At 60.1% G+C, this 24,190-nt stretch overlaps 4 protein-coding genes across 7 annotated transcripts; 1 reads left to right on the top strand and 3 right to left on the bottom strand.

Annotated features, from left to right (window-relative positions):
- Positions 1–626: 626 nt before the first annotated feature.
- On the bottom strand, positions 627–2,875 carry LOC121087835 (2'-5'-oligoadenylate synthase 1-like). The gene is made up of 6 exons (XM_040593282.1): positions 2,566–2,875; positions 2,097–2,391; positions 1,842–2,017; positions 1,517–1,758; positions 1,297–1,429; positions 627–1,214 (listed from the first exon to the last, which is right to left on the bottom strand). The coding sequence occupies exons 1-6, from the start codon at positions 2,758–2,760 to the stop codon at positions 711–713; spliced, it is 1,545 nt and encodes a 514-aa protein (XP_040449216.1). The 5' UTR covers positions 2,761–2,875; the 3' UTR covers positions 627–710.
- A 3,476-nt stretch (positions 2,876–6,351) lies between these two features.
- IFRD2 (interferon related developmental regulator 2) lies at positions 6,352–10,393 on the top strand. 3 transcript variants are annotated; one of them, XM_040593040.1, is made up of 12 exons: positions 6,352–6,398; positions 6,708–6,824; positions 6,920–7,007; positions 7,140–7,264; positions 7,348–7,505; positions 7,738–7,788; positions 8,143–8,312; positions 8,425–8,530; positions 8,794–8,931; positions 9,078–9,206; positions 9,283–9,378; positions 9,523–10,393. In XM_040593040.1, the coding sequence occupies exons 1-12, from the start codon at positions 6,371–6,373 to the stop codon at positions 9,601–9,603; spliced, it is 1,287 nt and encodes a 428-aa protein (XP_040448974.1). In that variant the 5' UTR covers positions 6,352–6,370; the 3' UTR covers positions 9,604–10,393. The 3 variants fall into 3 exon arrangements, with proteins under 3 accessions (XP_040448974.1, XP_040448975.1, XP_040448973.1); XM_040593041.1 differs by having other exon boundaries at positions 6,917–7,007; positions 9,078–9,173; XM_040593039.1 differs by having other exon boundaries at positions 6,917–7,007.
- Positions 10,394–12,924: 2,531 nt separating this feature from the next.
- Positions 12,925–15,081, bottom strand: HYAL3 (hyaluronidase 3). The gene is made up of 3 exons (XM_040592812.1): positions 13,738–15,081; positions 13,539–13,628; positions 12,925–13,373 (listed from the first exon to the last, which is right to left on the bottom strand). The coding sequence occupies exons 1-3, from the start codon at positions 14,794–14,796 to the stop codon at positions 13,020–13,022; spliced, it is 1,503 nt and encodes a 500-aa protein (XP_040448746.1). The 5' UTR covers positions 14,797–15,081; the 3' UTR covers positions 12,925–13,019.
- A 44-nt stretch (positions 15,082–15,125) lies between these two features.
- NAA80 (N-alpha-acetyltransferase 80, NatH catalytic subunit) lies at positions 15,126–18,815 on the bottom strand. Of its 2 annotated transcripts, none has more exons than XM_040592814.1 (2): positions 17,626–18,625; positions 15,126–16,537 (listed from the first exon to the last, which is right to left on the bottom strand). In XM_040592814.1, exons 1-2 carry the CDS (start codon positions 17,759–17,761, stop codon positions 15,807–15,809), a joined length of 867 nt encoding a protein of 288 aa, XP_040448748.1. In that variant the 5' UTR covers positions 17,762–18,625; the 3' UTR covers positions 15,126–15,806. The 2 variants fall into 2 exon arrangements, with proteins under 2 accessions (XP_040448748.1, XP_040448747.1); XM_040592813.1 differs by lacking the exon at positions 17,626–18,625 and adding an exon at positions 18,653–18,815 and having other exon boundaries at positions 15,127–16,537.
- Between the last annotated feature and the right edge of the window lie 5,375 nt (positions 18,816–24,190).

Here is a 24,190-nt window from a genome sequence, read left to right as displayed (position 1 = left end):
CCCCCCGACCCTTTCATTTCTGGAAGATAAAAAATGAAACCCCAATGCCAACAGCCCAGTGCCTAAGGCAGTGCCCAGGGGGTGACTTCGGGGTCTGCTGCCTCCCACTGCTGTGGTGGCACCAGGGCACCCAGTGACATTGGCACCACCTACGTCCCATTGCCTATGGTGGCACCGTGCCACCACCCATGTCCTAGCACTGGCTGCGAGCCAGCCCGGGCACTTGACCCCCTGGCCAGGCCCCACCCAGCCTCTGTGGTGGGACTGCCTCCGGCCAGCTGAGGGACACCCTGGGCAGGAGCACCCTGGGGACCCAGGGCTGGGGCCACCTTAACTTCCCAATGGTGATCAGGGCAGTGGCTGGGAAAGGTTTAAAAGCTGCTGCCGGCAGGAGCAGACAGAGGATGGAACCGGTTTTTTCCTGAGGTCCTGCTGGCACTGGGCTTGCATCTCAGACCCCACCAGGCACCCTGGGGTTGGGCAGCACCACTGCTCTGCACCTACGTGTCTCTGTGCTGTCCCAGCAGCTGCTGGCATTGAGATCTGCCCTCATCCCAATGGGGTGCCCCCTTGACCACCCCCCATGCCACTTGGCACCATCCCCAGCCCAGTAAGCAGCACAGGGATCTACTAAGGCATTTATTTCTAGCATGACAGGGATGGTGCTGGAGCGTGTGGGGCAACAGTCAGGAGGGCAAGCAGGCAGGGAACTAGGAGTTCTGGGGACCTGTGCCCCCCCGGAGCCGCAGGAGCATGAAGATGGTGCTCCTGGGCTGGATATTGTAGTGCGCCAGCGTGTGTCGGTCCTCCAGCTCCCTGGAGCCATATGTCAGGCGCTGCTGGCTGGCGGGAGGCCCCCTGTGGCTGTGGATCTGTTCCTTCAGCTGCTGGACGGTGTCAGTGGGCAACACTGTGTAGGTGGTGGTCCGGTTCTTGTCATCCTTCACAAAGACCTCCATTGTCTGGGGCTCAGTTTGCAGGAGCATCAGCGTGGTGTTGTAGAAGATGCCATGGGTGGCCAGGGTATCACCATCCTCTAGGATTAGGGTGCTCCTGTTTGGTTCCTGCTGCGCCAGGCGCTGCCTGTACCGGGGGATGCCCCATGCCTGCTCGATCTCCTCCTTCAGCTGCCAGATGGTGGTGCCCGGGCTGACGGTCCTGCTCAGGCTGACACCCACCAGCTGCCTCACCTCAATCGTCACAGGCCGGGCCGGCTGTGGGGACAGAAGAGTAGGTGGGCAAGGTCGGCAGGGGCAGGGGGGCCATGACACCCGCAGGCACAGACAGCCTCCTTACCTGCACGTCCCAGGGCTGAGCGGTATTGACACAGGGCAGTGAGCGGTGGCGGGCAGCTTCCTGTGCCAGCAGGTCCCAATCCTTGCCTTGGCCCAGGATCCCTGTGGGGTCAGCAGGGTCCAGGATGATGGGGCTGTAAACAGAGAGGGTGGGGGCTGCCATCAGTCCCAGGCAGTGCCATGGGGTGGGTGGCACAGGTCCCACCAGGCACAGTCCTCACCGGGGACTGTGTAGCAGTCTCTTGACGTGGGCACCGATCTGTCTGTGCTGGAGTGAGTAATAGATCTCCCAGTAGATGCAGATCTCCTGGTGCCGGCACAGCAGCTCCAGCACTGTACGGAAGCCCTCAGCCATGACGAAGGACTCGTGGGAGCCTGTGCCCTCCTCCCAGGCATAGATGGTCAGCAACTCCAGGGCATACTTGGGGGGCAGGTCTGCAGTGGGGTACTGTGGCCTCAGCATCTGGGGAGAAGACAGGGATGGAGGTGAGAGCTGGCCAGGGTGAGTTCCCAATGGGTGCCAGGAAAGCCTGGGCAGCCCCTCACCTCCTTGTACCAGTGCTTGACCAGGCGCAGGAGGTTCTTCAGCTTGGCGGGGTAACGCTTCACAAACTTCTTCTGCAGCTCAGTGAAGCAGGGGGAGAACTCACCAGGGCCACTGCTGGCATTCAGGAGCCCCACGTATACCTCCACGTCTGGTGGGGCATCCTTGCTCACCTGCCCTGCAGGGCAAGAAGGAGGATGAGAGCCATCCCAGTGCTGATGCTGCAGCCCAACCCCGTGCCAGCCCACAGCTCTTACCCAAGGCATTGTAGGCAGGCAAGATGTCCACCTCGATGGACTCCAAGGTCTCCTTGGAGCAGAGAGTGAGGCTGAGGGAGCGCGGTGTATTGCCGGGACCCTTGTACCGGGGCTCGCTGATGCTCACAGTGAACATCAGGCTCTGCCTGCAGGCTTGCAGCCTACTCTTGATCAAATCCAGGATATAGGGTCTCTCCTGTTTCTGCTCCTGGTAGCTGGAGAAGCAGCTGAGGAAGAGCACCACATCGGCATCGGAGTTGTTCCGCAGGGCTGTGCCCTTGCCCGCTGAGCCGCCCTACAGAGAGACAACCTGCCTGTTCAGCACTGCTGACCCTCGGTGTGGGGACTGCCTGCTGCCATTCCTGGAGCTGCCAGGGGAAACTGAGGCAGAGCAGGAACGGGAGAAGCAGAAGAGAGGGAAGGGTGAAAGCAGGGGTGCCAGCTGGTTCCTGAGCTGAGCAGTGCTCACCTTGACAGTCTTGTGAACGTGGATGTTGCCCTCGAAGCAGTCCTCCTTCAGGAAGTCACAGATCTGCTTCACTGTCATCTTCACCTGCTTGCTGAAAGCCGTGCTGGGCTGCAGGGTCTCCATGATCCAGCTATCCAGCCTGTCGGCAGTCACCGTCCTCAACCCATTCATGGATGTCACCTGCGCCACATCCATCCTGCTAGATGTGGTCAGGATCCCGCTCCTGACTTGCTGCCTGCCCGCTCCTGCCTGCAAGCCTCGCTCGCCCCGCTGGCCCTTGCCCCCGCTCCTGCCTGCAAGCCTCGCTCGCCCCGCTGGCCCTTGCCCGCCGCGGTCCCTCCGTCGGTTCCCGACCGGCAGCTTTAAACTTCCCCCGGCCGCCGCCCCTGTGGCGTCACCGCCGGGAAGTTAAGGTGGCGCCGGACTCGGCTTCCCGGGGGGCTCCTCCCCACGGGGTCCCCGGTGCCATCGCCGTGGGGACTGGAAGGGACAGGAGGGGCAGCGCCGCACCGCCATCAGCCGGCATCCAGCTGGGGGGCGGCACTGACACCTTGGTGGGTCTGGGGTGCCGCAGGACCTCGTGGCCCGGGGGGTCCGAAGTGGCACAGGGTATCCCCTGGGTGCCCAGCTGACCGGAGGCAGTGTCCCACCACGGGGGCTGGGTGTGCCCTGCCTCCACCGGCGCCTGCCTGTGCCCATGCCGGGAGCTCGAGTGCCTGGGCTGGGGTGCAGCCAGTGCTGGGACACAGCTGGTGGCACTGGCACATTGCCACCACAGGCAATGGGATGTGGCCACTGGCAGTGCCAGCAGAGGCCCTGGTGTCACCACAGACTATGGCACACAGCCAGTGCCACTGGAGGCTCTGGTGTCACCCTAGGCAATGGGGCACAGCTGGTGCTGGCATCACCAGAGGCCCTGGTATCACTACAGACAATGAGATGCAGCCAGTGCCAGTGTCACCAGGGGCTCTGGTATCACCCCAGGCAACGAGACATGGCCAGTGCCACTTAGGGGGGGCCCTGGTGTCACCCACAGCAGTGGGACATGGCTGGTGCCAACAGCACCAAAGGTCCTGGTACCTGCCCTGTCAGAGGGACGCAGCTGGTGCCAGCATCACCAGGCGTCCTGGTGCCACCCGCAGCAGTGGGACACAGCCGGTGTCAGTATCATCGGGAGTCCTGCTGACCACCCTGGCAGTGGGACACAGCTGGTGCCAGCATCGCAGGGGGTCCTGCTGCCACCCACAGCAGTGGGATGCAGCTGGTGCCAGTATCACTAGGAGTCCTGCTGACCCCGCTGGCATTGGGACACAGCCAGTGCCAACATGACAGGGGGTCTGGCTGACCTCCCCGGCCGCCGGAGGCAGCCGGTGCCAGCAGCACAGGGGGTGCTGGTGCCCCCCAGGCCGCGGGAGGCAGCGGGCTGTACGGGTACGGCCCTGCTGCCCGCGCTGCCTTAAGCGCCGGAGCCAGGAAACGGGAGTTTCAGTTTCTGCTCCGGTTTCGGTTTCTGCCTCAGCCGGCTGGAAACGAAAGTGAAATGGCCCCCACCGAAGTGGCCCCCACCGCGGCTCTGCCGCCCTCCCCGGCCCTCCCATCCCCCGCGCGGGGTTGTCGGTCCCGTGGGCAGCCCGGGTGCCGCGGGGTGGGTGCCCACGGGCAGCCCCGCTCGCCGGCACTGAGTCTCCCCGGGAAACAGGGAAGAGCCAAAAACCTGAAACTCTGGCCTGGAAGCTCAGGGCAGGGGTGGACGGGGACAGGAGGCTGGAGGGACATGGCAGGGGCCACAGGCAGGGGCAGTGGGCAGGAGCAGGGGCAGGCAAGGACGGGAAGAGAAGGGGGATAGGGAGTAGGGGCAGGAGCAGGCTGGGGCAGGGGGTCAGGACATGGGCAGGAGACAGGCAGCGGGTAGGGGGAGGATGGGGACAGGGACAGGGCAGGGACATGGGTAAGGATGGGGATGGGTGTGGGGTGCAGTCAGGGTCAGGGACAGGCATAAGGGCACAGGCAGGGACAGGGGAAGTGGCAGAGCTGGGGGCAGCAACAGTGGCTGGCACAGGGAAAGCAGCAGCACAGGGACAGGGATACAGGCAGGAGGAGGGACAAGGACAGAAGCAGACATACAGGCAGAAGCCACAACATGGCCAGGGCAGGGATATGGGCTGGAGCAGGGATGGGTGTCCCCTTAGTGTAGGGTGACAATGGGGGAGGGAACCAGGGCAGGAATACAGACAGGCAGGGGCAGGAATATCAGCAGGGATCTGGGCAGTTATGGGCAGGAGCAGAAACAGGGACAGGAGCAGGTGTGTGGGCAGGGACAAGGATGGAAGCAGAGATACAGGCAGGAGCAGGGAAAAGAAGAGAAGCAGGGATATGGGCATGTATGCAGAGAGGGGCAGGGATACAGACAAGGGCAGGGACAGGGGCAGGGATGTGGGCAGGGATAGAGGAAGAGACAGGACCAGCAGCAGGTACAGGGGTACAGGCAGGGCTGTGGGCAGGGACAGATGTCACAAGCATTTCACACCTGGCCTGTGTTGCCCAAGGAGTGAGGTCAGGACGCCAAGATGAGAATGACAGAGTCATTCTCTATTCGTGCCCGTGGCAGGTCCCAGCCAAATAAGGTCACCCCAAATGTGGTTTCACATGTGGCTCTCATACCTTTCAAGCACAGTTTGATCAATTCCTATTTACACCCCCCCGCCCCCAACACCTGCTTTGCAACGCCACTGCAATTCCTTGTCCAGGTATCCCTGGAGTCAGTCTCACTACAGGTACTACCTGTGAGGCCAGGTAACAGGAGGGTCCCAGGAAGGTGTTGGAGGGGCAGGGGTGCTGGCCTTATCTTGAGAGCCCTGCGGTAGCCTTCATCCTTTGTGCTGGGCTGTCCTCTTCCTCCTTGCAAGGAGCTGGGGTCCCATAGCCATGACCATCAAACCATAACTATGCAGTATACAATGTAAATTGTATTATATATGATATACATATATAAAAATTACGTATCTTTAAGAAAGTTTGTACAATTTAATACTATAAAGACTAATTGGTACAATAGTCAGGGAATGAGATTTTCCTAATAAGATGCAGGCAGGGACAGGGGTAGAAGAAGGAATGGAGGTGGGATAGTGATGGGCCAGGGGTGGAAATAGCGACAGGAGAGGGACACGGGTGGGGATTTGGGCAGGGACAGGGCAGAGAGACAGGCAAGGGAGGGATACGGGCAGGAGCAGGGACATGGCCGGGGACAAGAGATACTTAGACACAGATATGGGCAGAAGGGCAGGGCTGGGGTACAGGGCTGGGGCACGGAGCCGGGGCACAGGGCCTGCAGCTGTGGCTGGTGCTGGGGCCGGAGCATGGAGCCGGTGTCGGTGCTGGGGCACAGGGCCTGCAGCCGTTGCCAGTGATGGGGCACAGGGCTGGGGCACGGAGCCGGGGCCGGGGCCCAGGGCCGAGGCACGGAGCCGGGGCCAGGGCACAGGACCTGCAGCCGGGGCACGGAGTCAGGGCTGGTACCGGTACCGGGGCGCAGAGCCCGCAGCCGCGGCGGGGGCACGGAGCCGGGGCACAGAGCCGGGGCAGGAGCTGGTACCGGTACCCGGCCCCAGAGCCTGCAGCCGCTGCCCGGGCACAGGCGGGGCCCAACGCCCCCACGCGGTGCGTGACGGGAGCTGCCGCGCACGGGGCACATACGCAGGGGGCGGCGCGCGGTCCCAGGGGGCCGCGGGGCGGGGCGGGCCCGGGGGCGGGCTCGAGGGCGGGGCCTCCCGCCCGGGGAGGGGCGCGGAGTCCGCGCGCGCCGGCCATGCCGCGCTCCCGCCGAGCTGCGCGCCGTGAGTGGGGGTCCGGGCGCGGTGCAGGGTGGGAAGGCGGCGGACCGCGGGGGGTGGCGGGGCCGGCGGGGTCCGAGGGGGGGTGCCGCGCCGCGGCGGGACGAGGCCACGGAGCCCGGGGGACCGCCGGGCCGGGTCTCCGTGCCCTGCCATGCCGTGCCATGCCCTGCCCTGCCCTCCCTCCCGGCAGCGGGGCGCGGGGACCTGCATAGGCCCCGTGGGCCCCACGGGCCCCGGCCTCTGCCTCGGCGGCCGCTGCCGTACGGCCGGGGCCGGGCTGACAGCGACCTGTCCCCAACGCCCGCGCAGGTGGCCCCGGCAGCGCCCGGGCAGGCTCGCCTGCCAGCGAGGAGGAGGCCGGCAGCGAGGTGCTGAGCCACTGCAGCAGCGCCAGCGAGGGGGCCAGCCCCGCCGAGGAGGCCGCAGGTGAGCCCGGGTGATGGCCCCGCGTGGGTGCTGTGTCCCCTGCCCGTGGGCCTTTGCACCGGGGCGCCTCCGTGACGTGGGTGCTGCCCCAGCAGGGAGTGAGGTGTTGGGTGAGCAAGGCCAGGAGGAGGAGGTGGGAGAGGACAGGCTGAAGGAGCACATGGACAACCTCCTGGACAAGAGGTGAGGAGTGGCTGTCACCTGCCGTGGGCATGCCTGGCACACTGCCCGTCCCTGCTGGCGCTGCCAGCCAGGGGCAGGGACGTGCCCCGTCCCAGGCCACCCCACCCCGTGACCTCCTGCGGCCTCTTGCAGCGCCAAGACACGACAGGCGGCACTGCAGAGCCTCCGCCTGGCCTTGTCCTCCAGAATCCTCTCTGAGTTCCTGCTGGAGCGCCGCCTCATGCTCACTGACTCCCTGGAGAAGTGTCTCAAGAAAGGTCAGGGTGCAGGCAGGTGCTGGGGCTATGGATGGCGGGGCTGATGACTAGTGTCTGAGGGAGGTCTCTTGTGTTGCCTGCAGGTAAAGGGGAGGAACAGGCGCTGGCAGGCACAGTCCTCACCCTCCTCTGCCTCCAGATGGGCTCTGGCTCGGAGGGTGAAGAGGTTTTTCGCAGCCTGAAGCCCCTGCTTGTCAGTGTCCTGACAGACAGCATGGCCAGCCCCGGCGCCCGGCAGAGCGTAAGGCCCAGCCCCTTTCCTCCTAGCCGTGGTGGGTACATCAGCAGTGGGGAGAGCCCAGGCGATGCCTTTGGGGGGCCCCCCTGTAGTCATGGGAGTGTGGCAGGATTGGGTGCTGTGGGGACCAGTGACATAAAGCAGGGACACCCCAACCCTGCTTCCCGTTGGCTGGGTGCTCAGTTTGGCCTGGTACTGCCTCCTCTGACTGCCTTTTCCCCATGTTTCTCACCAGTGTGCCACAGCGCTGGGCATGTGTTGCTACATTGCAGCTGCTGACCTTGAGGTAACTGCGCCTGGGTGTTGTCCTTACCCCTACCAGAGGGCACCCTGGGGCTGCTGTGCCACCTGCCATCAGCCCACCATGCCATAGCAGCTTGGAGCTGAGCTGGGCAAGGGGCATGAGGACATCAGTGACAGCCCAGGCTCCTTACTTGGGCAGCATGGAGCTGAGCTGGGGGGAGGGGAAGCACTCCTCACAGAGAGGGGGGGTGTTGTCCTGGTTGGAGGAGAGCCTCTCCTGCCTTGGGGAGCTTCTGGTGTCCCTGGGCAGGGTGAGTCCCTTTTGGTCCCCAATGCATGGCTTCACCATGGCATCTTCTGGCAATTGTAGTCTCACAGGTGAATTTTCCCCCTCCAGGACCTGGTCTCATGCCTGTCCTGCTTGGAGGGCATCTTCAGCCCCCTCAGTGCAGGTGAGGGGGGCTCAGTGCCTGCTCAGCATGGCCCTCTGCACTGCAATGCGCTCCAATCATGGTCCCTGCTCCTCACCATCTGCCCCCCCTCCCATATTAAGAGCATCTTGGACAAGTGAGTAGGGTGTGGGGGTGTTGGGGCTGGTGTGGGGCAGCCAGCTGCAGAGGGTGCAGCCTTGGGGGTGGCACCTGGCCCCTCTGACTGCCCTTCTGCCTTCCTGTCCCAGTTGCTGGCTGAAGCTGCCCCCGCTGCTGTCCAGCAGTAGTGTTGCGCTGCGCATCCTGGCTGGGGAAACCATTGCGCTGGTCTTCGAGCTGGCCCAGGATGTGGAGGTGTGGTGGGGCTCTGCGGCAGCAGAAGGCATCGGGTGGGCAGGCAGCAGAGTGGCAGGGAGCTGCTGGCACTGGCACCCTGTCCATGCCCTGGCTGAGCTGGCACTGATGGCATTGGGACACTCCAGGCTGGTGTCACCAGCAGGTGCCCAGGCAGAGGGACTGGCCCCAGGGATCCCCCTGTCCTCTCTTGGCAATGGTGGTGGTAGGCAGTGCCTGGAGCTGCATCCCCTCCATGCCCCACTGGGTGGCTTTTTTGGCAGGAGGACTTGTGCCACCAAGATACAGAGTTCCTGCGTGCCCAGCTCAAGGTCCTGGCTACTGAGAGCAACAAGTACCGAGCCAAGACGGACCGACGGAAGCAGCGGTCCATCTTCCGGGACATCCTGCGCTTCATCGAGGTACTGGAGGCTGTCAGTGCCCTTCCCTGCCAAGGCCTTGGCTGTGTGGCTGCTGCCCAGCTGCCTGGTGGTTTGTCTCTGCTGAGAGCTGAGGGACACACAGGGCTGGTGCCCAGCTTATTGCTGATGCCCCTCTCTCTGCTCAGAGCGGGGAGTACCAGGAGGAGACCATCCGATTTGGCCTGGAGTGCATGTACCTGGACAGTTGGGCACGCCAGCGGACCTACCAAGCCTTTAAAGAGGTGCTGGGCTCTGGCATCCGCCACCACCTCCAGGTAGGGGCTGGGCAACTGTGCTGGGAGGTGTCAGGCCAGTGCTGGCAGGGATGCTGATGGGCCCCTGCTTCCACAGAACAATGAGCTGCTACGGGAGATCTTCAGCCTCGGGCCTCCCTTGGTGCTGGATGCAGCCACTCTGAAAGCCAGCAAGGTGTCTCGCTTTGAGAAGGTGGGTGCCACCACCCAGATTTGTGCTCTCAGTCCCCTCCTGTGCTGCCATGAGCTCCAGCCAAGCACCTGAGTGTGGTGAACACTGGTGGAGAGGTGGACAGAGGGGCTCCCCTAACCCATCTCTCCTTCCCTCCCCTCCCAGCACCTCTACAATTCAGCTGCCTTCAAAGCCCGTACGAAAGCCCGGAGCCGGGTGCGGGACAAGCGGGCAGATGTGCTGTGATGGGCAGAGGGGGGCAGAGCCCCCAGCTCACCTGGACTGCAGACCCAGCACTGTGAGGGGCAGGTGCCCCTAGCCCTTGGGCTTTTATACATGTACAGCAGAGTATTTAATGCCTGGAGCTGCCCTACCGGGGGTTGCCCCCTCTTTTATTTTTTTAACCAAAAAAAAAAAGAAGGATAAAAGAAGAGCATGGGGGGGAGGTGGTGGGGTGCTGCTGTGTGCCTGCTCTGCAGCTGGGGCTCTGCGTGGCATGGCAGGAAGGGGTCTCGCAGGGCTCCTACAGCCCCTTTCAGAGGCTGGGCTTGTGTTCCCCCTCCTCAGTCCCACGGGGGCACGGGGGTGGCCTGGCACAGCCTGAAGGGTGGGGTGGGAGGGCAGAGCCGTGCAGGGCTGTCAGGCAGCAGGCCCTGGTATCTGTGCCTGCAACAGGAGTGCTCTGCTCTGCCATGGTGGGCACAACCCCTGCTTCTGCAGCTGCCCTGGCACTTGGGGGTGGTGGCAGAGTGGCATGGGTTGGCAGGCTCTGGAGCTCTGCCCAGCCCTGCCAGTTGCCTGCTCTGAGCCCTTTTCCAGCCAAATGCTTTGTGTGAAATAGTTCTCTTGTGGGAAATTAATTACAGGGGGGTGACATGGTGAGCAACTTCTGGTGCTGCCTGTGCAGCCTCGGGGGCTGCTGCCTGGGTGGGCATGAGGCCATGCCAGCTGGGAGTGTCCGTTACCCCGGGAATGTGTCTATGGCGGTGATTTTCTAAGACTTTGATTACAGGAGGTAATTAAAAGGCTAATTGGAGGGTGCCGTCTGCCTTGTTAACAGGAGCAGCTGTCGCTGGGGCGGGTGCCAGTCCTTGCAGCCCTGTCCCTTTCTCTTGCAGCCTGGGGTAGGGGTCAGGATAGCCCCTGCCACACCCTGCACCCTGTGGGGTGATGCTGCCAGGTCTGAGCGAGATGGGGATGGTGGTAGGGCTGCCCGCCCCTCCCTCCCGCTCTTCAGTGCCCCTTCCCGTGGTGGCTCGGTGCCTGTGGTGGGGCCAGGAGCAGCTCAGCGGTGCCCACTGGGCTCGGTGCTGGCATTGAGGTGAGCCCAGAGCTGCCTGCTGGCTGCTCGAAGCTGATGCACGGCGTCCTCCTGGGTCTCCAGCCACTGGGCCAGTGCCCGCACCGACTGGTTCTGCAGGACTGTAGAGAGAGGATGGGGATGTGCTGGGAATGGGCAGCCTTGCCCTCCCACAGTCCCCACTGTGCCCCCCCGCCCCCCTCCCCCCAAGTGCCACATACCACTCAGGTAGATGGCCAGTGTGGCCAGGACCAGGCTTGCCAGTGCCAGGAGCCCCAGCAGGGCCAGGAGCAGGGGGTGGCTGGGGCCGAGGCAGGGGCAGGGGCTGGTAGCAGGCATGGGGCGCAGGGTGGGCAGGAGCGGCAGGGGGCCGGGGAGCGTAGGGCGAGGCGGTGGCCGACGCAGGCTGCTGGAGGGAGCTGGGCCATTGCCTGCGGGCAGGGGAGAGAAGAAGTCAGAGCCCAGCCACCTGCATGGCCGGGGCTGGCACAGGACCCCCACCCTGCTCTCACCCTCAGCACCCTTCTGCCCGCCCGAGGCCCAGTACAGGTCGCTGATGGACTCCACAGGGCGCAGGCTGACGGCTCCAGGCTCGCTGCCCTCAGGGTCCCCAGGCTCTGCCGGTGCAGCACCCTCGGCCCTTCCCATGCTGTCTGCTGGGAGTGGAGACAGAGGGTGAGTGTGGGCCCTGGCCGCAGCCCCTGCCTGCCCTGGGCACCCCCGAGGGGACCAGACCCCTCCTGGAGGTGACCCCGGCTGTGACACCAGCCCGGTGCTGTGCCGGGGTTGGCAGCCAACGCCAGTATTCCCTTAGCGCAGCCCTGTGGCCGGGCAATAGCTGGCTGTGTCCCCCAGCCCCAGTGCTGTCATCAGAGCAGTTAGCGGGCGCCTGGTGGCCACAGTCCCAGAGCCTTGTTAGTGGGGCTGGAATCTGGCCCTGGCTTGGGGGCAGGAACGTGCCACCCCCGCCCTCCCCGGCCCGGGTAGCCCAGGCACTGTGGGGCAGGCTGGGGCTCCCCTGGGCCAGCTGGGAGCTGGTGGGAAGGGCAGTGCCAGCTCCAGCCTGCGGCGTGGCTTGGCTTGCCCCGTGGGCGCTGCTCATGTGCCACTTAGGGGTGCAGGGATGGAGATGTCCGGTGTGTGCTGTGCCAGGGGTCCCTGGTGCCCCCTGCCCAGGTGAGCGTGTGCTTCTCTGGGAGCAAGGGGGCTTTCTGGAAGCAGGCATAGCTCCAGCACTGTCTTGGGAAGCAACCATGCCTACACTGGAGTAGAGGGAAAGGATTTTTTTTCTGGGTGTTTCTGCATTTTTGAGCAGTGGGAAGGGCCCAGGTGCTGTGCCGGTGGTGGAACAGGGCAGGGTGGCACTGTGCCCGCTCCTGATCCCTCCCGGGGTCAGTGGCATGTCGCAGGGCAGTGTGGCGCCGTGCTGCTGCTGGAGGGGTGGTGCATGCTGCCGTGGGGTTGGCGGGTGGTGGGGCTCGGGGGCCTCAGCTAGTGTCTCTGGAGTCCCCCCAGACCCTCCCCAGACCCCTGCCTTTGGCTGAAGGCTGGCCCATGGGTACCCCCATCACCCCTGTATCCCCTCCCGCTGGCTGGGGGCATGGCTAGTCACATAGACTTGGTGTGGGGGGCTGTGCCAGCCAGCTGCTTGCCCCCTCCCCAAAACCTGCAGCCCTGTGCCTGCAGCCCTCCAGGACCCCCTCCTTTCCTGGGCAGGCATCTCTGCCTGCAGCCCCTGCAGTGGAGGGCAGCATTTGGCCACTATTTCCACCCCAACCCCATAGCCCCATGCCACCCGGTCCCCTCCGAGGTGCCAGGGCCCCCGCCAGCCCCCAGCCTGCTCCCTAGCCTACCTTCTCCAGCCTCCCTGGGCATGGCTCCCTGTGCCCTGTGCCCAGGCAGCGTGAGTAGGCAGCGAGGTGGTGCGGGGCCCCTGGGAGCCGGGCACAGGGCTCCTGGTGCACCAACTGCACTGCTTAAAATAGGACAGTGAGAAACACGGTTGGGGGGGATTAAAAATAGCTGTGGGGAGGGGGGCGCGGTTGGCGCAGTCAGGGCTGCCAGCAGCATGGTGCCAGCATGGCAAAGGGAGAGCAGCCTGTGGGGGTGCCCCCTGCCTCCTTCCCGGGTAAAGGGGCTTCCAGCTCACTGTGGAATCAGGGTAAAGCCTGTGCAGGGAAACCGAGGCACTGGTGGGCAACAGCAATTACACTCAGCTTGGGGGCATCGCGGAGCCCCCCAGCTTCACCCACAGGGACCATACCAGCTGTGTCATGAGGATTTATTTAAGTTAATGGGACTATAGAAAGTGCCAGACAGCAGTGCTGCTGGGGTAGGGGACTGCCACGGTCCCCGGTCCTGGTCACCAGCCCCATGTGTCCCGTGGTAGGCAGGTGTCAGAGGGTGGGAGGTTGTTGTGCCTGCAGAGGCTGTAAGCATGGGTGGGCACCAGGCAGGAGGAGACAGGGCTGGGCTTGACTCGCCGGGCACAGTCCTTGCCGGCCCAGCCACGGTAGCAGTGGCAGCGGAAGGAGTCTGGTGGGCTGGCGCCAGGGCCAAGGTGCAGGAGGCTGCTCAGGTCGTGGGGCTGCCGGCGCACGCAGCGCCCGTGGCCGTGGCACTGCACATAGCTGCACTCCTGGGCTGCTGCTGTCACATTGGCCACGTAGGGACCCAGGGTGGATGTGAGGTAGTGGTGCAGGCTGGCACAGCTTTCCTGGGGGAGCAAGCACCAGTGAGAACCCGCCCCAGCACTGGGGTCCCTCTGGCCACCCCTCCCCGGTGGGCACAGGGGACATGGCAATCCCATAGATCCCATGCCCACGCCATCTCCTGCTGCCGACCATATGCTGGCTGTGGTGCAGCAAGGGGCCATACTCACAGCCGAGTGGGAGTACGACATGTCTCCCCAGAGCACGAGTCCAGCTGCACCCAGCGCTGCGCTCTCCCCGATGGTGTGCACCAGGTCAGCCTGCCAGGTAGAGAGAGGTGTGACCGGGCTGGGGGGGCACAGGCTGCATCCCGGTGCTGAGCAGGACCCCCAGCACACTAGCTGCCAGCCCTGGCTCCGCAGTGCTTACCAGCTCCAGGAATCTGTGCGAGCGGCGGAAGGAGAGGCGGGAGTAGGCAATCACGGGCAGGGGGCTGTTGGCCCTGAAGGTGGCCACGCGCAGGGCTTCGCGCAGCCGGTGGTGCACATAGCGGTGGCGCAGGGCAGACGGCAGCGCTGGTGGCAGGTAGATGCTGGGGTAGAGGGCAGCCGAGGCGGCCCAGAGCCAGCCCAGGCGGTTGTTGTGCTGCACCTCTGCTGGCTGGCACTGCCCGGTGTAGTTGGCCTCCTTGGCCCAGTTGCTGTTGAGGCAGTCAGGGAAGCGGTAGAAACCCCAGAGCCCCCCTGGACACAGGGTCCGGCCCAGCAGAAGTGTCTCCTCCATCACAGCCTGCGCTGCCTGCTCAAACTCCCAGCGGGCCAGCTGGAGCCGCTGCCGCGCTGGCAGGAGGCCGTGCTGGTCCTGCACCCATTGCTCTGAGGCTGCCCTGTAGATCCGCTTGGCCCCCCAGTTTTGGGCCCAGAGAGGCCTCCACTCCTCCCAGTCCACCACGGCCAGGCCGTGGAAAGCAGGGCGCAGGACGTGGCGAATGTCCTCAGCTGCCCTAGTGAGGTGGGCACCGAGGGGGACCCGCTGGGGGATGCCTCCATTGTGGGGGACACCCTGCTGGGACAAGTAGGGGTACAGCCCAAACTTGTTCTTGTAGAAGATGGTGATGTTCTGGCCGGTGAAGTGGCCATCCCGGTTCTCCACAATGCCGTAGTCGCCAAGGGGCAGCTGCACGCCGAAGCGGTTCTGGCAGCGGCTGGTGGGGATGTTCCACACCACGGCGAAGGGCTGCCCACCCACCAGGGGCTCTGGTGCCGGGCTCTCCCCGACAGCCATGCCCAGCACCAGGCAGGCCCACAGCACCATCGCCAGCACCATCCTGTGTTGCTGGCTGCTTGCGGGGCCGGCACCCTGCAGGGAAAGGAGAGCAGGGGGATGTGGCAGCAGGGTGCAGCGGGCACCCCAGCTGCACTGGCACTGCCACCCTGGCACATGGTGGGCTAGATTAGCCACTAGGGCTGGGGTGCCCCACCGGTACATGCTGCCCACCCCAAAATCCCATGGGACTCAGCAGACTTGGGTGTTTGATACATCCTGCCTCAACGCTGCCAGCGGGCACCTCTGCCTGCTGTGCCCTGGTGTCCAGCACCCCTGCCTGCACCACCACAGCCATGGCATGGCACTGGTGTGGCACTGCAAGCCACTGACCCCGGTGCTTCAGTTTCCCTGCTGGCTACCAGCCCTGCCCATAGCAGGGGCACTGTGACCCCCCTCTTCCCCATTTCGTAGTAGGGCCTGGCCAGCCCAGGTGCCCTGCTGAGGGACTGAGCCCACGCCCCCCCCCCCCCCCCGAGAGCTGCTGCAGTAGGCAGCCCTGTCCCCCGCTGCCCGGTGCTGGCTGGCCACCTGGGGTGAGGGGATTAGGCAGGGGATGGGCTTGGGAGCCTCGTGACACAGCAAGGACAGCGCTAATCCCCCGTGCAGGGCTCAGCCACTCTCCCTGACCTTCCCGCTCCCACTACTGTGCTTCCAAGCCCTTGCTGCTGCCAGCTGCCTCGGGGGGGCCTGGCTGCCTGCCCCCCTCGCAGCCCAGTGCAGGGGTGCCCAGTGCAGGCAGCCCATGCTGCTTTACTGCCCCTCCTGCCATCATGTGCCTCAGTTTCCCCAGGCTGCTCCGTGGGGAGAGCAGCAGCCACAGCATGTCATCAGCCCCAGCTGCCCCACAGCGAGTCCCCTGGGTGAAGCAGACACTGGTGGGACTGGGTGGCACTCCTGGGACCAGTCCCAACCCCAGAGCCTGGAGTGGGCCTGGCTCCCTGCCATACTGGTGGTCCCAGGGCCCCAGCTGGGTGACCTAGGGGCTGGGCAGGAGCAGAGCCAGTGGGTGTGGGGACCACCTCCCTGCCAGCCCCCACACGTGGGGCCAGCACAAACCAGGGCGGCTGGGGGAGCTGTTGCCAGCCCCAAAGAATGGCAGGCAGGCAGGCAGCGCCGGGGCAGGCAGCTCCTGCCTGCACTGCTTTTAATCACTGGCTCAGGGCCCCAGCCCCTCAGATGTCCTTCTTCATCCAGAAGATGGGCAGCCCTTTGGCATCACGGTGGGGGGTCTCCAGGAGGCTCTGCCTGCTGTTCTCAGCCAGGACTCCCCTCGCCCAAACCACGGTCGGTGGTGGTGGGGGCGGTGGGGGGGCGGCAGGGGTTTGGCAGGGAGACAGGGGGCCAGAGGGCACCCTTGGCCTAGCGGTGGTGGCAGTGGCAGCACCAGGAGGGGCAGAGAAGAGCCGCAGCACTGCAGTGGGTATGGCAGGGCTAAGGAAGGCCACGCTCTGCACTGGCTCGCCCAGGACAAAACCCAGGTGAGCGTAGAAATGCTGCTTGTCGTGGGTGGTGAGGTGCAGGCAGCCAAAGCCTCGGGCCTGGGCCCACCGCTCAGTGGCTTCCATCAGCTGCCGTCCATAGCCCTGGCCCCGCAGCGCCCGGGCCACCACCACGCTCTCCACGAAGAGGTCGTGAGGACGGCCAGCCACACGGGAGAGCCGGACATGGCCCACGAGCTGGCAGGGCCCCTCCTGGGTGGCAGGGGCCTCTGCACGTCCCCGGCTCCGCAGCAGCAGCAGGCAGGTGGGGAAGGTGTCCGAGGACCGCTGGAGCATGTGGAGCCGCGACGCCCGGCTCTTCCCCCACTCCTCGCCCAGCAGCTTGGCGCAGGCCTCCAGCAGCTCCGGCCTCTGGTGCAGGGGGACCAGGCTGAGCTCCTCCGACATGGAGCCCATTCTTCTCACTGACGGGAGACCAAGCAGGCCACAGCTTAGAGGCAGCGGGGGACAGACCATGTGTCCCCCTCACAGCCCAGCACCAGCCCCAGCACAGGCGCAGCTCCCCAGCAGCGTGGCCGGATGGGTTCGTGGGGGTTAGCGGCGGGTCCAAAGTTGAATGACAGCACTGCGGTGGGGAAGTGGCACATGGTGCCAGCTCCAGGTGCCTGTGCCATAAGCCCTGCAGGCAGATCTGCCACCACCAAGCCAGCAGAGGGGCAGGGGTAGGAGGCACAAGGCTGGCCTTGCCCCTTCCCAGCCCTGCCACCAGTTCCTGCCTCCTGGGCACCCACTGGAGACCAGCCAGATCATCACACGTGACCCCAGCTGGCAAGAGAGGGCTACAGCACCATGGAACTGAGCAGACCCCAACCATACTGCACCTGTGTGGAGGCTCAGGGTGGCCCTGCCAGCCTCTGAGGCGTGAGGAACCCCTTACCACAAGTGGTGTGCAGCAGGGACCCCTTTTGCAGCCCAGCAGCTCTTCCCCTTGCAAAGGAAAAGCCACAGGCAGAGGGCAGGAGGAACTGGCATGCCAGCTTACCAACTGGGGTTGAGCAAACTGCCCTGCTTCCCCCTCTGAAGGGTGGGGAGGGCCTGGCTTTGCCCTGCCCCTGCACCCTTCAGGGTGTCCCCAAAGTTACCCCCCTAGCTCTAAGACCCCTGGCTCCCAGCCCAGACTGCACTCCCCCCTTTGGAGGCCAGGCAGCACCCCAAGGCCCCATCAGCACCCCAGGTGGGTGATACGTTTCCTTCCATCTCCCCAGCAAACCCACACCAGGACCCCACCAGCATCCCTCTGCACTCTGGGTGCCCCAAATACTGTGGGAAGCCCTGCTCATGCCTGCCCTCCTGCTGCTTCTGCCTGCGGTGCCTTGCCAAGCTTTGGTCACCCCAGTGCCCAGTTCCTCCCCAAGCCTGTCCCTCTCCAGCTCCTGTCCAGGGACACAGGGCTGCCCACCCTGCCTGCTGCTCACCCTGCCTGCACCCGCCCAGCCCGCCTCTCAGCCTGTCCACCTTCACTCTGCCCTGTGCTCACCCTGCTCACACTCACCCTGCCTGCTGCTGCCGGCTCCCGCGCCCTCGGTGCCTGTGCAGCAGCGTGGCAGGAAGCAGCCCAGGCTCAAGGCCAACCACAGCCCCTGGTTCTGCTTCCCCAATGTGAATGACACGTCTGTCCAGGGCCCCATCTGCCCTCAGCACCCCAAACCAGACTGCACCCTGGCACAGGGCACCTGACCCTGCCTACACCTGCACATGGTGCGTGGACCACCCATGGCTGCACCTCCTCAATACATGGCCCCCACCCTATCGCTGCTCCATCACTGTCCCCATCACTGATCCATCAATGGCCCCATCACAGACCCCATCACTGCCCTGTTGCTGTCCCCCTCACAGACCCATCACTAACCCCACTGTGGACCCCATTGCTGATCCATCACTGACTCCACCACTGACCCCATCACAGATCCATCAGTGACTCACTGCTGACCCCATCACAGACCCATCACTGACCCCATCGTGGACCCCATCACTGAGTCCATCATGGACTCATCATGGACCCCATCAGTGACCCATCACTGACCTCATTGCTGGCCCTGTTGCGGACCCCATCAGTGACCATCGCTGTCCCCATCATGGACCCATCAGTGACCCATTGCTGACTCCATCACGGGCTGACCCCATCACAGACCCCACCGTGGACCCCATCACTGACCCATCGCTGACTCCATCACTGGCCCCATCAGTGACCCATTGCTGACTCCATCACTGACCCATCGCTGACCCCATCGCTGACCCCACCACTGACCCATTGCTGACCCCATCACTGACCCATAGCTGGCCCCATCACAGACCCATCGCTGGCCCCATTGCAGACCCCATCAGTGACCCATCGTGGACCCATAGTTGACCCTATTGCTGACCCCATCAGTGACCTATCCGTGAACCTGTCACTGTCCCGACCACGGACCCATCACTGACCCCACCGCTGCCTCATCAGTGACATCGGTGACCCATCGCTGACCCATCACCGCCCCCCGTCCCGCTCCCCGCGCCCCCAGGACCCGACCCGGCCGTACCACTCCGCCGGCCCCTCCGCCGCTGCTGTGCCGAGCGCTCCCTTCCGGCGCCGCCGCATGCCGGGCCCGTCTGCGCCCTCTGGCGGTCGGAGGCCGCGGCGCCGTTGTGGGCCCGTCCCGTAGCGGTGCTGCCCAACGTTGTGCGCATGCGCGTCGCGGCGGGTTAGCGTGAGCGGCGCGCGCCCGCGGCGGCTGAATCCCCGGCCCGTCGCCTCCTGCCGCCCGCCGGCCCGCTCCCGGCTGTCCCGCACACCACCCCTCAGAGCCCACGCCACCGCCTTCCCGACCCCGCTGCCCCTGCAGCCCCACCGCGCCTCCGCACAGAGCGGCAGAATCAGACTGGTCAGGGCTGGCAGGGACCTCTGGAGACCATCCAGCCCAAGGCCCTGCGAAAGCAGCTCCCCCAGGAACCGGCCGCTCAGGGTCACGGCCAGGCGGGGTTTGAGAGCCTCCAGAGACTGCCCAGCCCCGGGGCAGCCCACCCCAGGCCGTGACACCCCCACAGCACAGCCCATCTCCTCCTGCTCGGAAGGGAAGGAGCTCCCTGTGTGGCCTTTTGTGCCCGTTGCCCCTTGTCCCGTTGATAAGATCCCGTCGGGCTGAGGCCCGAAGGTGCCGCAGGCAGTGACAGGCACGGGGGCCGGTGGCCCTTCCCCTGGCTGCCTGGCTGTAGCATATTGATGGACAGACTCCAAGAGCGGATCAAAGACACCTTGAAGACACTCGAAGACACTTAATAAAATCAAGCAAACCTTTTTTACCTTTACAGCGGGTTGACGTATCAGCCCATAACTGTGCTTTAATAATTTTCCACTCTTAGCTCTTTTTTCTATTGCAAGCACAGCAACTTAGCAACTCCCTTTATCCAAAAGGCCACAAGCTTTGCAGCCTACTCCGTATTTTAAAGTTTCTCTCCTTGGTTCCATGGCTTCCTTCCAACAAGCATAACCATGTCTCTCTCCCAAGGCTGGTTTTTGCTCACTGACACCGTCAAGCTAGCTTGAGAAATACCCACATCTCCGTCTTCTTTATATATAAAAAAGGCTTGCTTCAATGCTGTATCTATTAGAGTTTGCACACATTTTAACATACATGGAATACAGATCAGAATACATATCAAAATGAATAAGCATCTTATGCCTATTTGTAATAAACTTTTTATCCATGCAGTTAAACCTAATCTACTAAAAATATTTCCAAAAATGTTAAAACCATCACTTTGTTGTAGTTTCTGTACTCCTTGCAAATTTTCTATACTTTTGTGAAGAGATTCAGAATGATCAGACAGATCAAAGTCCATCAAAATCCTGACAATCATGACCTTGCGCTAACAAAAAATCTATTGCAGCTCTATTCTGTAGCGTAGCATGTCTTATTGAATCAATGTCTAACAATAGTCCACCCAGGGCTAATGAAGTTGCATTAGTTTGTTTTGCAAGCCAACAGCCAAGCTTATTCAAGCTGGTTAATGCTTGCGCTGTTCCTACTCCTGGAGCAAATATAGATGCTGCTATAATATCACCAGGGCTCCAAAATTCCATATTACCTTTACAATCAGTTTTAAAGGCATGTGTAGCGCGTTTGTGGCAGTGTAACTTATGAGTCATAATCATGGATGTATTGGGTGTTAACAAAGTTAACCTTCCAATGCTACATGGTCCTCCCTTCACATGGGAGGGAATGCCAGGCCATGCGCGATCTTCACAGATTAGAGATAATCCTGTGGACAGTTTAAGTGGACAATTGCTAGACTTTGATACTTTAGGAGAAGTATAATTACACCAAGCGCTAGCATTTCTATATGCAGGTATGGTAGCATTTAACAATTGAATTGTTTTTATATCATCTTTGCCTGTGTAGTTAAAGTATACACAATAATCCATTTTTACAGATCCTAGTAAGTCCAGTTCCTGTGGTTTGATCCCACCATATGTTAAATATGGAACCCAACCATCCCAATTATTAACCACATCACCAAATCCCTGAACTATGATCCGTTTATCTGAGGGGACGGGCCAATCATCAACAGGTTGTCCAACCAGACAGGTTGTAAAAGGGTTTTCCAGAGAAGCAGTTGACAGACATAGTGTGTCCTGTCCAGTGCAACTGGCCAAGGTTACCCAGATGTTGGTTTTGGGTTGAGGTGGGATCCATATTGATGCAGCTGACGTCATGGCACAGGTGATGGCAATGACTGAGATAATGATGGCTTGATCCATTGAGCTGGTACCCATCTTGGGCCAGAACCTGTGGAAACATAAGCATACCCTCTACCCCAAGTTATTAATGGAAAAGGACCTTCCCATTGATTTGTCTGCAAATTTTTCACTATAACTTGTGCTTTCTCGTTAGATTTTGAAGCATTGTGTAAGCCAAAATGGTGTTGTATAGGAGGTCCATCCTCCGTCCAACGATTTAAAAAATTCAAAACATAACAAGCTTTAGTTATACGCTCTTGTGGGGTTAACCTTAGACTCCCCCTTTTTTTTTTTTTTGCAACATAGTTTTAAGAGTGCTACGTGTGCATTCGATAATGGATTGGCCTGTGGGAGAATGTGGAATGCCTGTAATATGCTGAATTGTTGAAAAGATGTCTTTCTTATGCGCTATATAGCCTGGGCCATTATCTGTTTTTATAGGTTTTGGAACAGGGTGGTGAAGGCCATAATAAAATGTCTGCAAACATCTTTTGCTTTTTCACCTGAGTGTACTGATGCATAAATATAAGATGAAAAAGTGTCGATAGAGACATGTACATATTTGTACTTGCCAAACTGGGGTATATGAGTAACGTCTGTCTGCCACATTTCAAGTGACGAAACACCTCGAGGATTAGTTTAGGTCGACAGTGCAGGCAAAACTTGTTGACAATCGGGACACGACTGTATAATTTGCCTTGCTTGGTCCAGAGTCAGTTGAAATGTGTGTTGCAGTGCTTTTGCATTTTGATGATAAAACTCATGAGATAAATGGGCCTGTGCAAAACTGTCAGGTAAGACCTGCATGATACCTGCAAGCCTGTCTGCTTGTGTGTTCCCCTCACTTATGGGACCGGGTAAGGAGGTATGTGAGCGTATGTGTTGTATAAAATATGGATGTGCCCATCGATCTGGGAGCCACTTGAGCTCCCAGAGAAGAGCAAATAAGGCTTCGTGTGAGATTTCCTTTAAAAAGGAGTGTTCTAGCCTAGAAACAAGGCCTGCCATGTAGGCAGAATCTGATAACATTTATTGGGGTAGTCCATAATTTGAAAACACGGACTACTGCAGCGAGTTCTACTATGTGAGGCAATCCTGTGACAATATGTATGTTGCTTTTCCAGTTTCCTTCACCATCTCTCCAAACTATCACTGCTCGGCCTGTTTTGCCAGATCCATCAGTGAATACTGCAGGGGTATCAACTATTGGCGTGATAGCTAATCGTGAAGCAGGTAAAAGAGGAAAAGTGCAGGGATTGTATAATTTTGTGTCCTGGGAAATGAATACTTATCTGTCCTGTAAAATCTGCTAGAGCACACTGAAAAACAAAAGAATGGTGAGTTAAAAAAGTTAGCTGTTTTGTATCAAGAGGCAAATAGATAATATTAGGTTCAACACCGTCTAAAGTTAATAAATGCTTTCTTCCTTTCTGAATTACCATAGCTATCATTTCAATAGCTGTGGTAACTGTTTTTCCAAAATTATGTGGTAAAAATATCCATTCCAGAATAATCAAAGAAATCTTGTGGAACCCACTGTGCTAAGAGACCATAGGGTTGAAAAGTTGAATCAAAAATGAAAAGGCTAATAGGGTAGTCCATTTTTCGCCTACGAGTGACTTGACCTGCTAATTTTACAACCGCTTTTATCAAGAGCAGTTTTTGCAGAAGGGGTAAATGTTCAAGGAGATGTCAAGTCTGGATCTCCTTCCAATAGTTTAAGGATATCCCTAAGATATCCTAAGATCCCTTCAGTAGATATCCCTAAGAGAGGATGAACCCAGTTTATGGTTCCTAACAGTTTTTGTAAATCATTCAGAGTCCTTATTTCTGTTTGCAAGGTGATATGTTGAGGTTGAATGTTTTGTTCCGATATTTTCCAACCTAAATACCAAGGTGGTGTTTCTGGTATTTTTTCTTCTGCAATTTTGAGTCCCCTGTCAAGACTGCTTGGACTACTTGCCATCTCACTTCTTGGGCTTTCTGTTTTGATTCTGCAGCTATTAAGATGTCATCCATATACTGGTGCTGCCGCTTGTACTGGTGCACAGATTGCTGCAGCTCGGCGGGGGTGGGGGCAGCATTCGGAGGGGTAATTTGTTGTCTTAGTGCAACCCCTCATGGTGCTCTGCTTGGGGTTTCCTGATAAGGTCAAAGACTGGCCGTCCCGGTCAAATTTGGATTGGCATTGATTGGCATAATGGCGCCCTTTACAACAGCATGGACACATTCCAGATGGACCCCCTTTATTACTTACTTTTGCTTTTGGACAGTTCTTTTGTAGATGGCCATACTGGCCAACGAAAAGCATTGCTCTGGCTTAACTGACAGTGCTGCAAATGTTTCTGCAATCAGAGACAAATCATGCTGTCTAGACCCAATATTCATACAAGCATTCAACATATCATCAATCCTAGGATTCTTTAAAGGTCGTAATACTTTCTGACAGTGAGGGTTGGCATTTTCAATAGCAAGTTGTTTAAAAATATATTCACATGCTTTCTCATTATCAATCTGCTTTTCCAAAGCCTCATTAAGTCTGTCCAAAAATTTCATAAATGGTTCATTTGCTTCTTGTTTAATTCTGACAAAAGGCTCCCTCTGTTTACCTGCTTCAGGAACAGTTTTCAAAGCATGGAGTGCCAGTTGTTTTACTTGCTGCAAACCTGCCTGGCAAATCCTAGCTTGCACAGTGTTGGTGCTATGATCAGCTTGCCCTAATAATACATCTACATTAACCGCTCACAACGGATCATGCGCCCCCAACACTGAGTTCTCTAGCTTGGCCGCCTGCAAGCTGCCTCATTTTTGACTCCCACATAGTGTATTGCATGTCCGTCATTATCAAGTGAAACAACGTTGTAAGATCATTAGGGGTAAACACATGAGTATCAGAGAGACACTCTATTAAATGAGTTGTATAAGGAGCCCCTAGTCCATGGTCTGTAACTGTTCTCCTGATTTCTTTAATTAGAGCATACGAGAGAGCTTCCCGTTGTGGATCTTGATCTGGCACGTACACCAAAGGGAAAGCGCGCAGCACATCTGTATCCCACGCTCGCCTTGCTTCCCCTTTTACAGCTGCCCATTTATCGTGGGGGTCTGGAGGGTACAAATCAGGCTCTTTTTCCAGATCAGTAAGCTCTGGGTCAAAAGGATTATCTGTGTCATCATTGAGAGTATCAGGCGGCAGAGCCACAAGAGCAGTAGTGTCAGGTTTAGATTTTGGTCTTATGGCAAGGTCTGCTAAAGAGGGTGGCAGTGAAGGAGCCAGAGAAGCTGTTTCTGCTTCATTTGATTGTGAGCAAACATGACCTTATAAAGTCTAAAAAATAATTCA

The sequence above is a fragment of the Falco naumanni genome, chromosome 4, assembly GCF_017639655.2.
Source record: "Falco naumanni isolate bFalNau1 chromosome 4, bFalNau1.pat, whole genome shotgun sequence".
In the NCBI taxonomy this organism is placed as follows: Eukaryota; Metazoa; Chordata; class Aves; order Falconiformes; family Falconidae; genus Falco; species Falco naumanni.
This window is presented reverse-complemented; position numbering and strand designations above follow the sequence as displayed.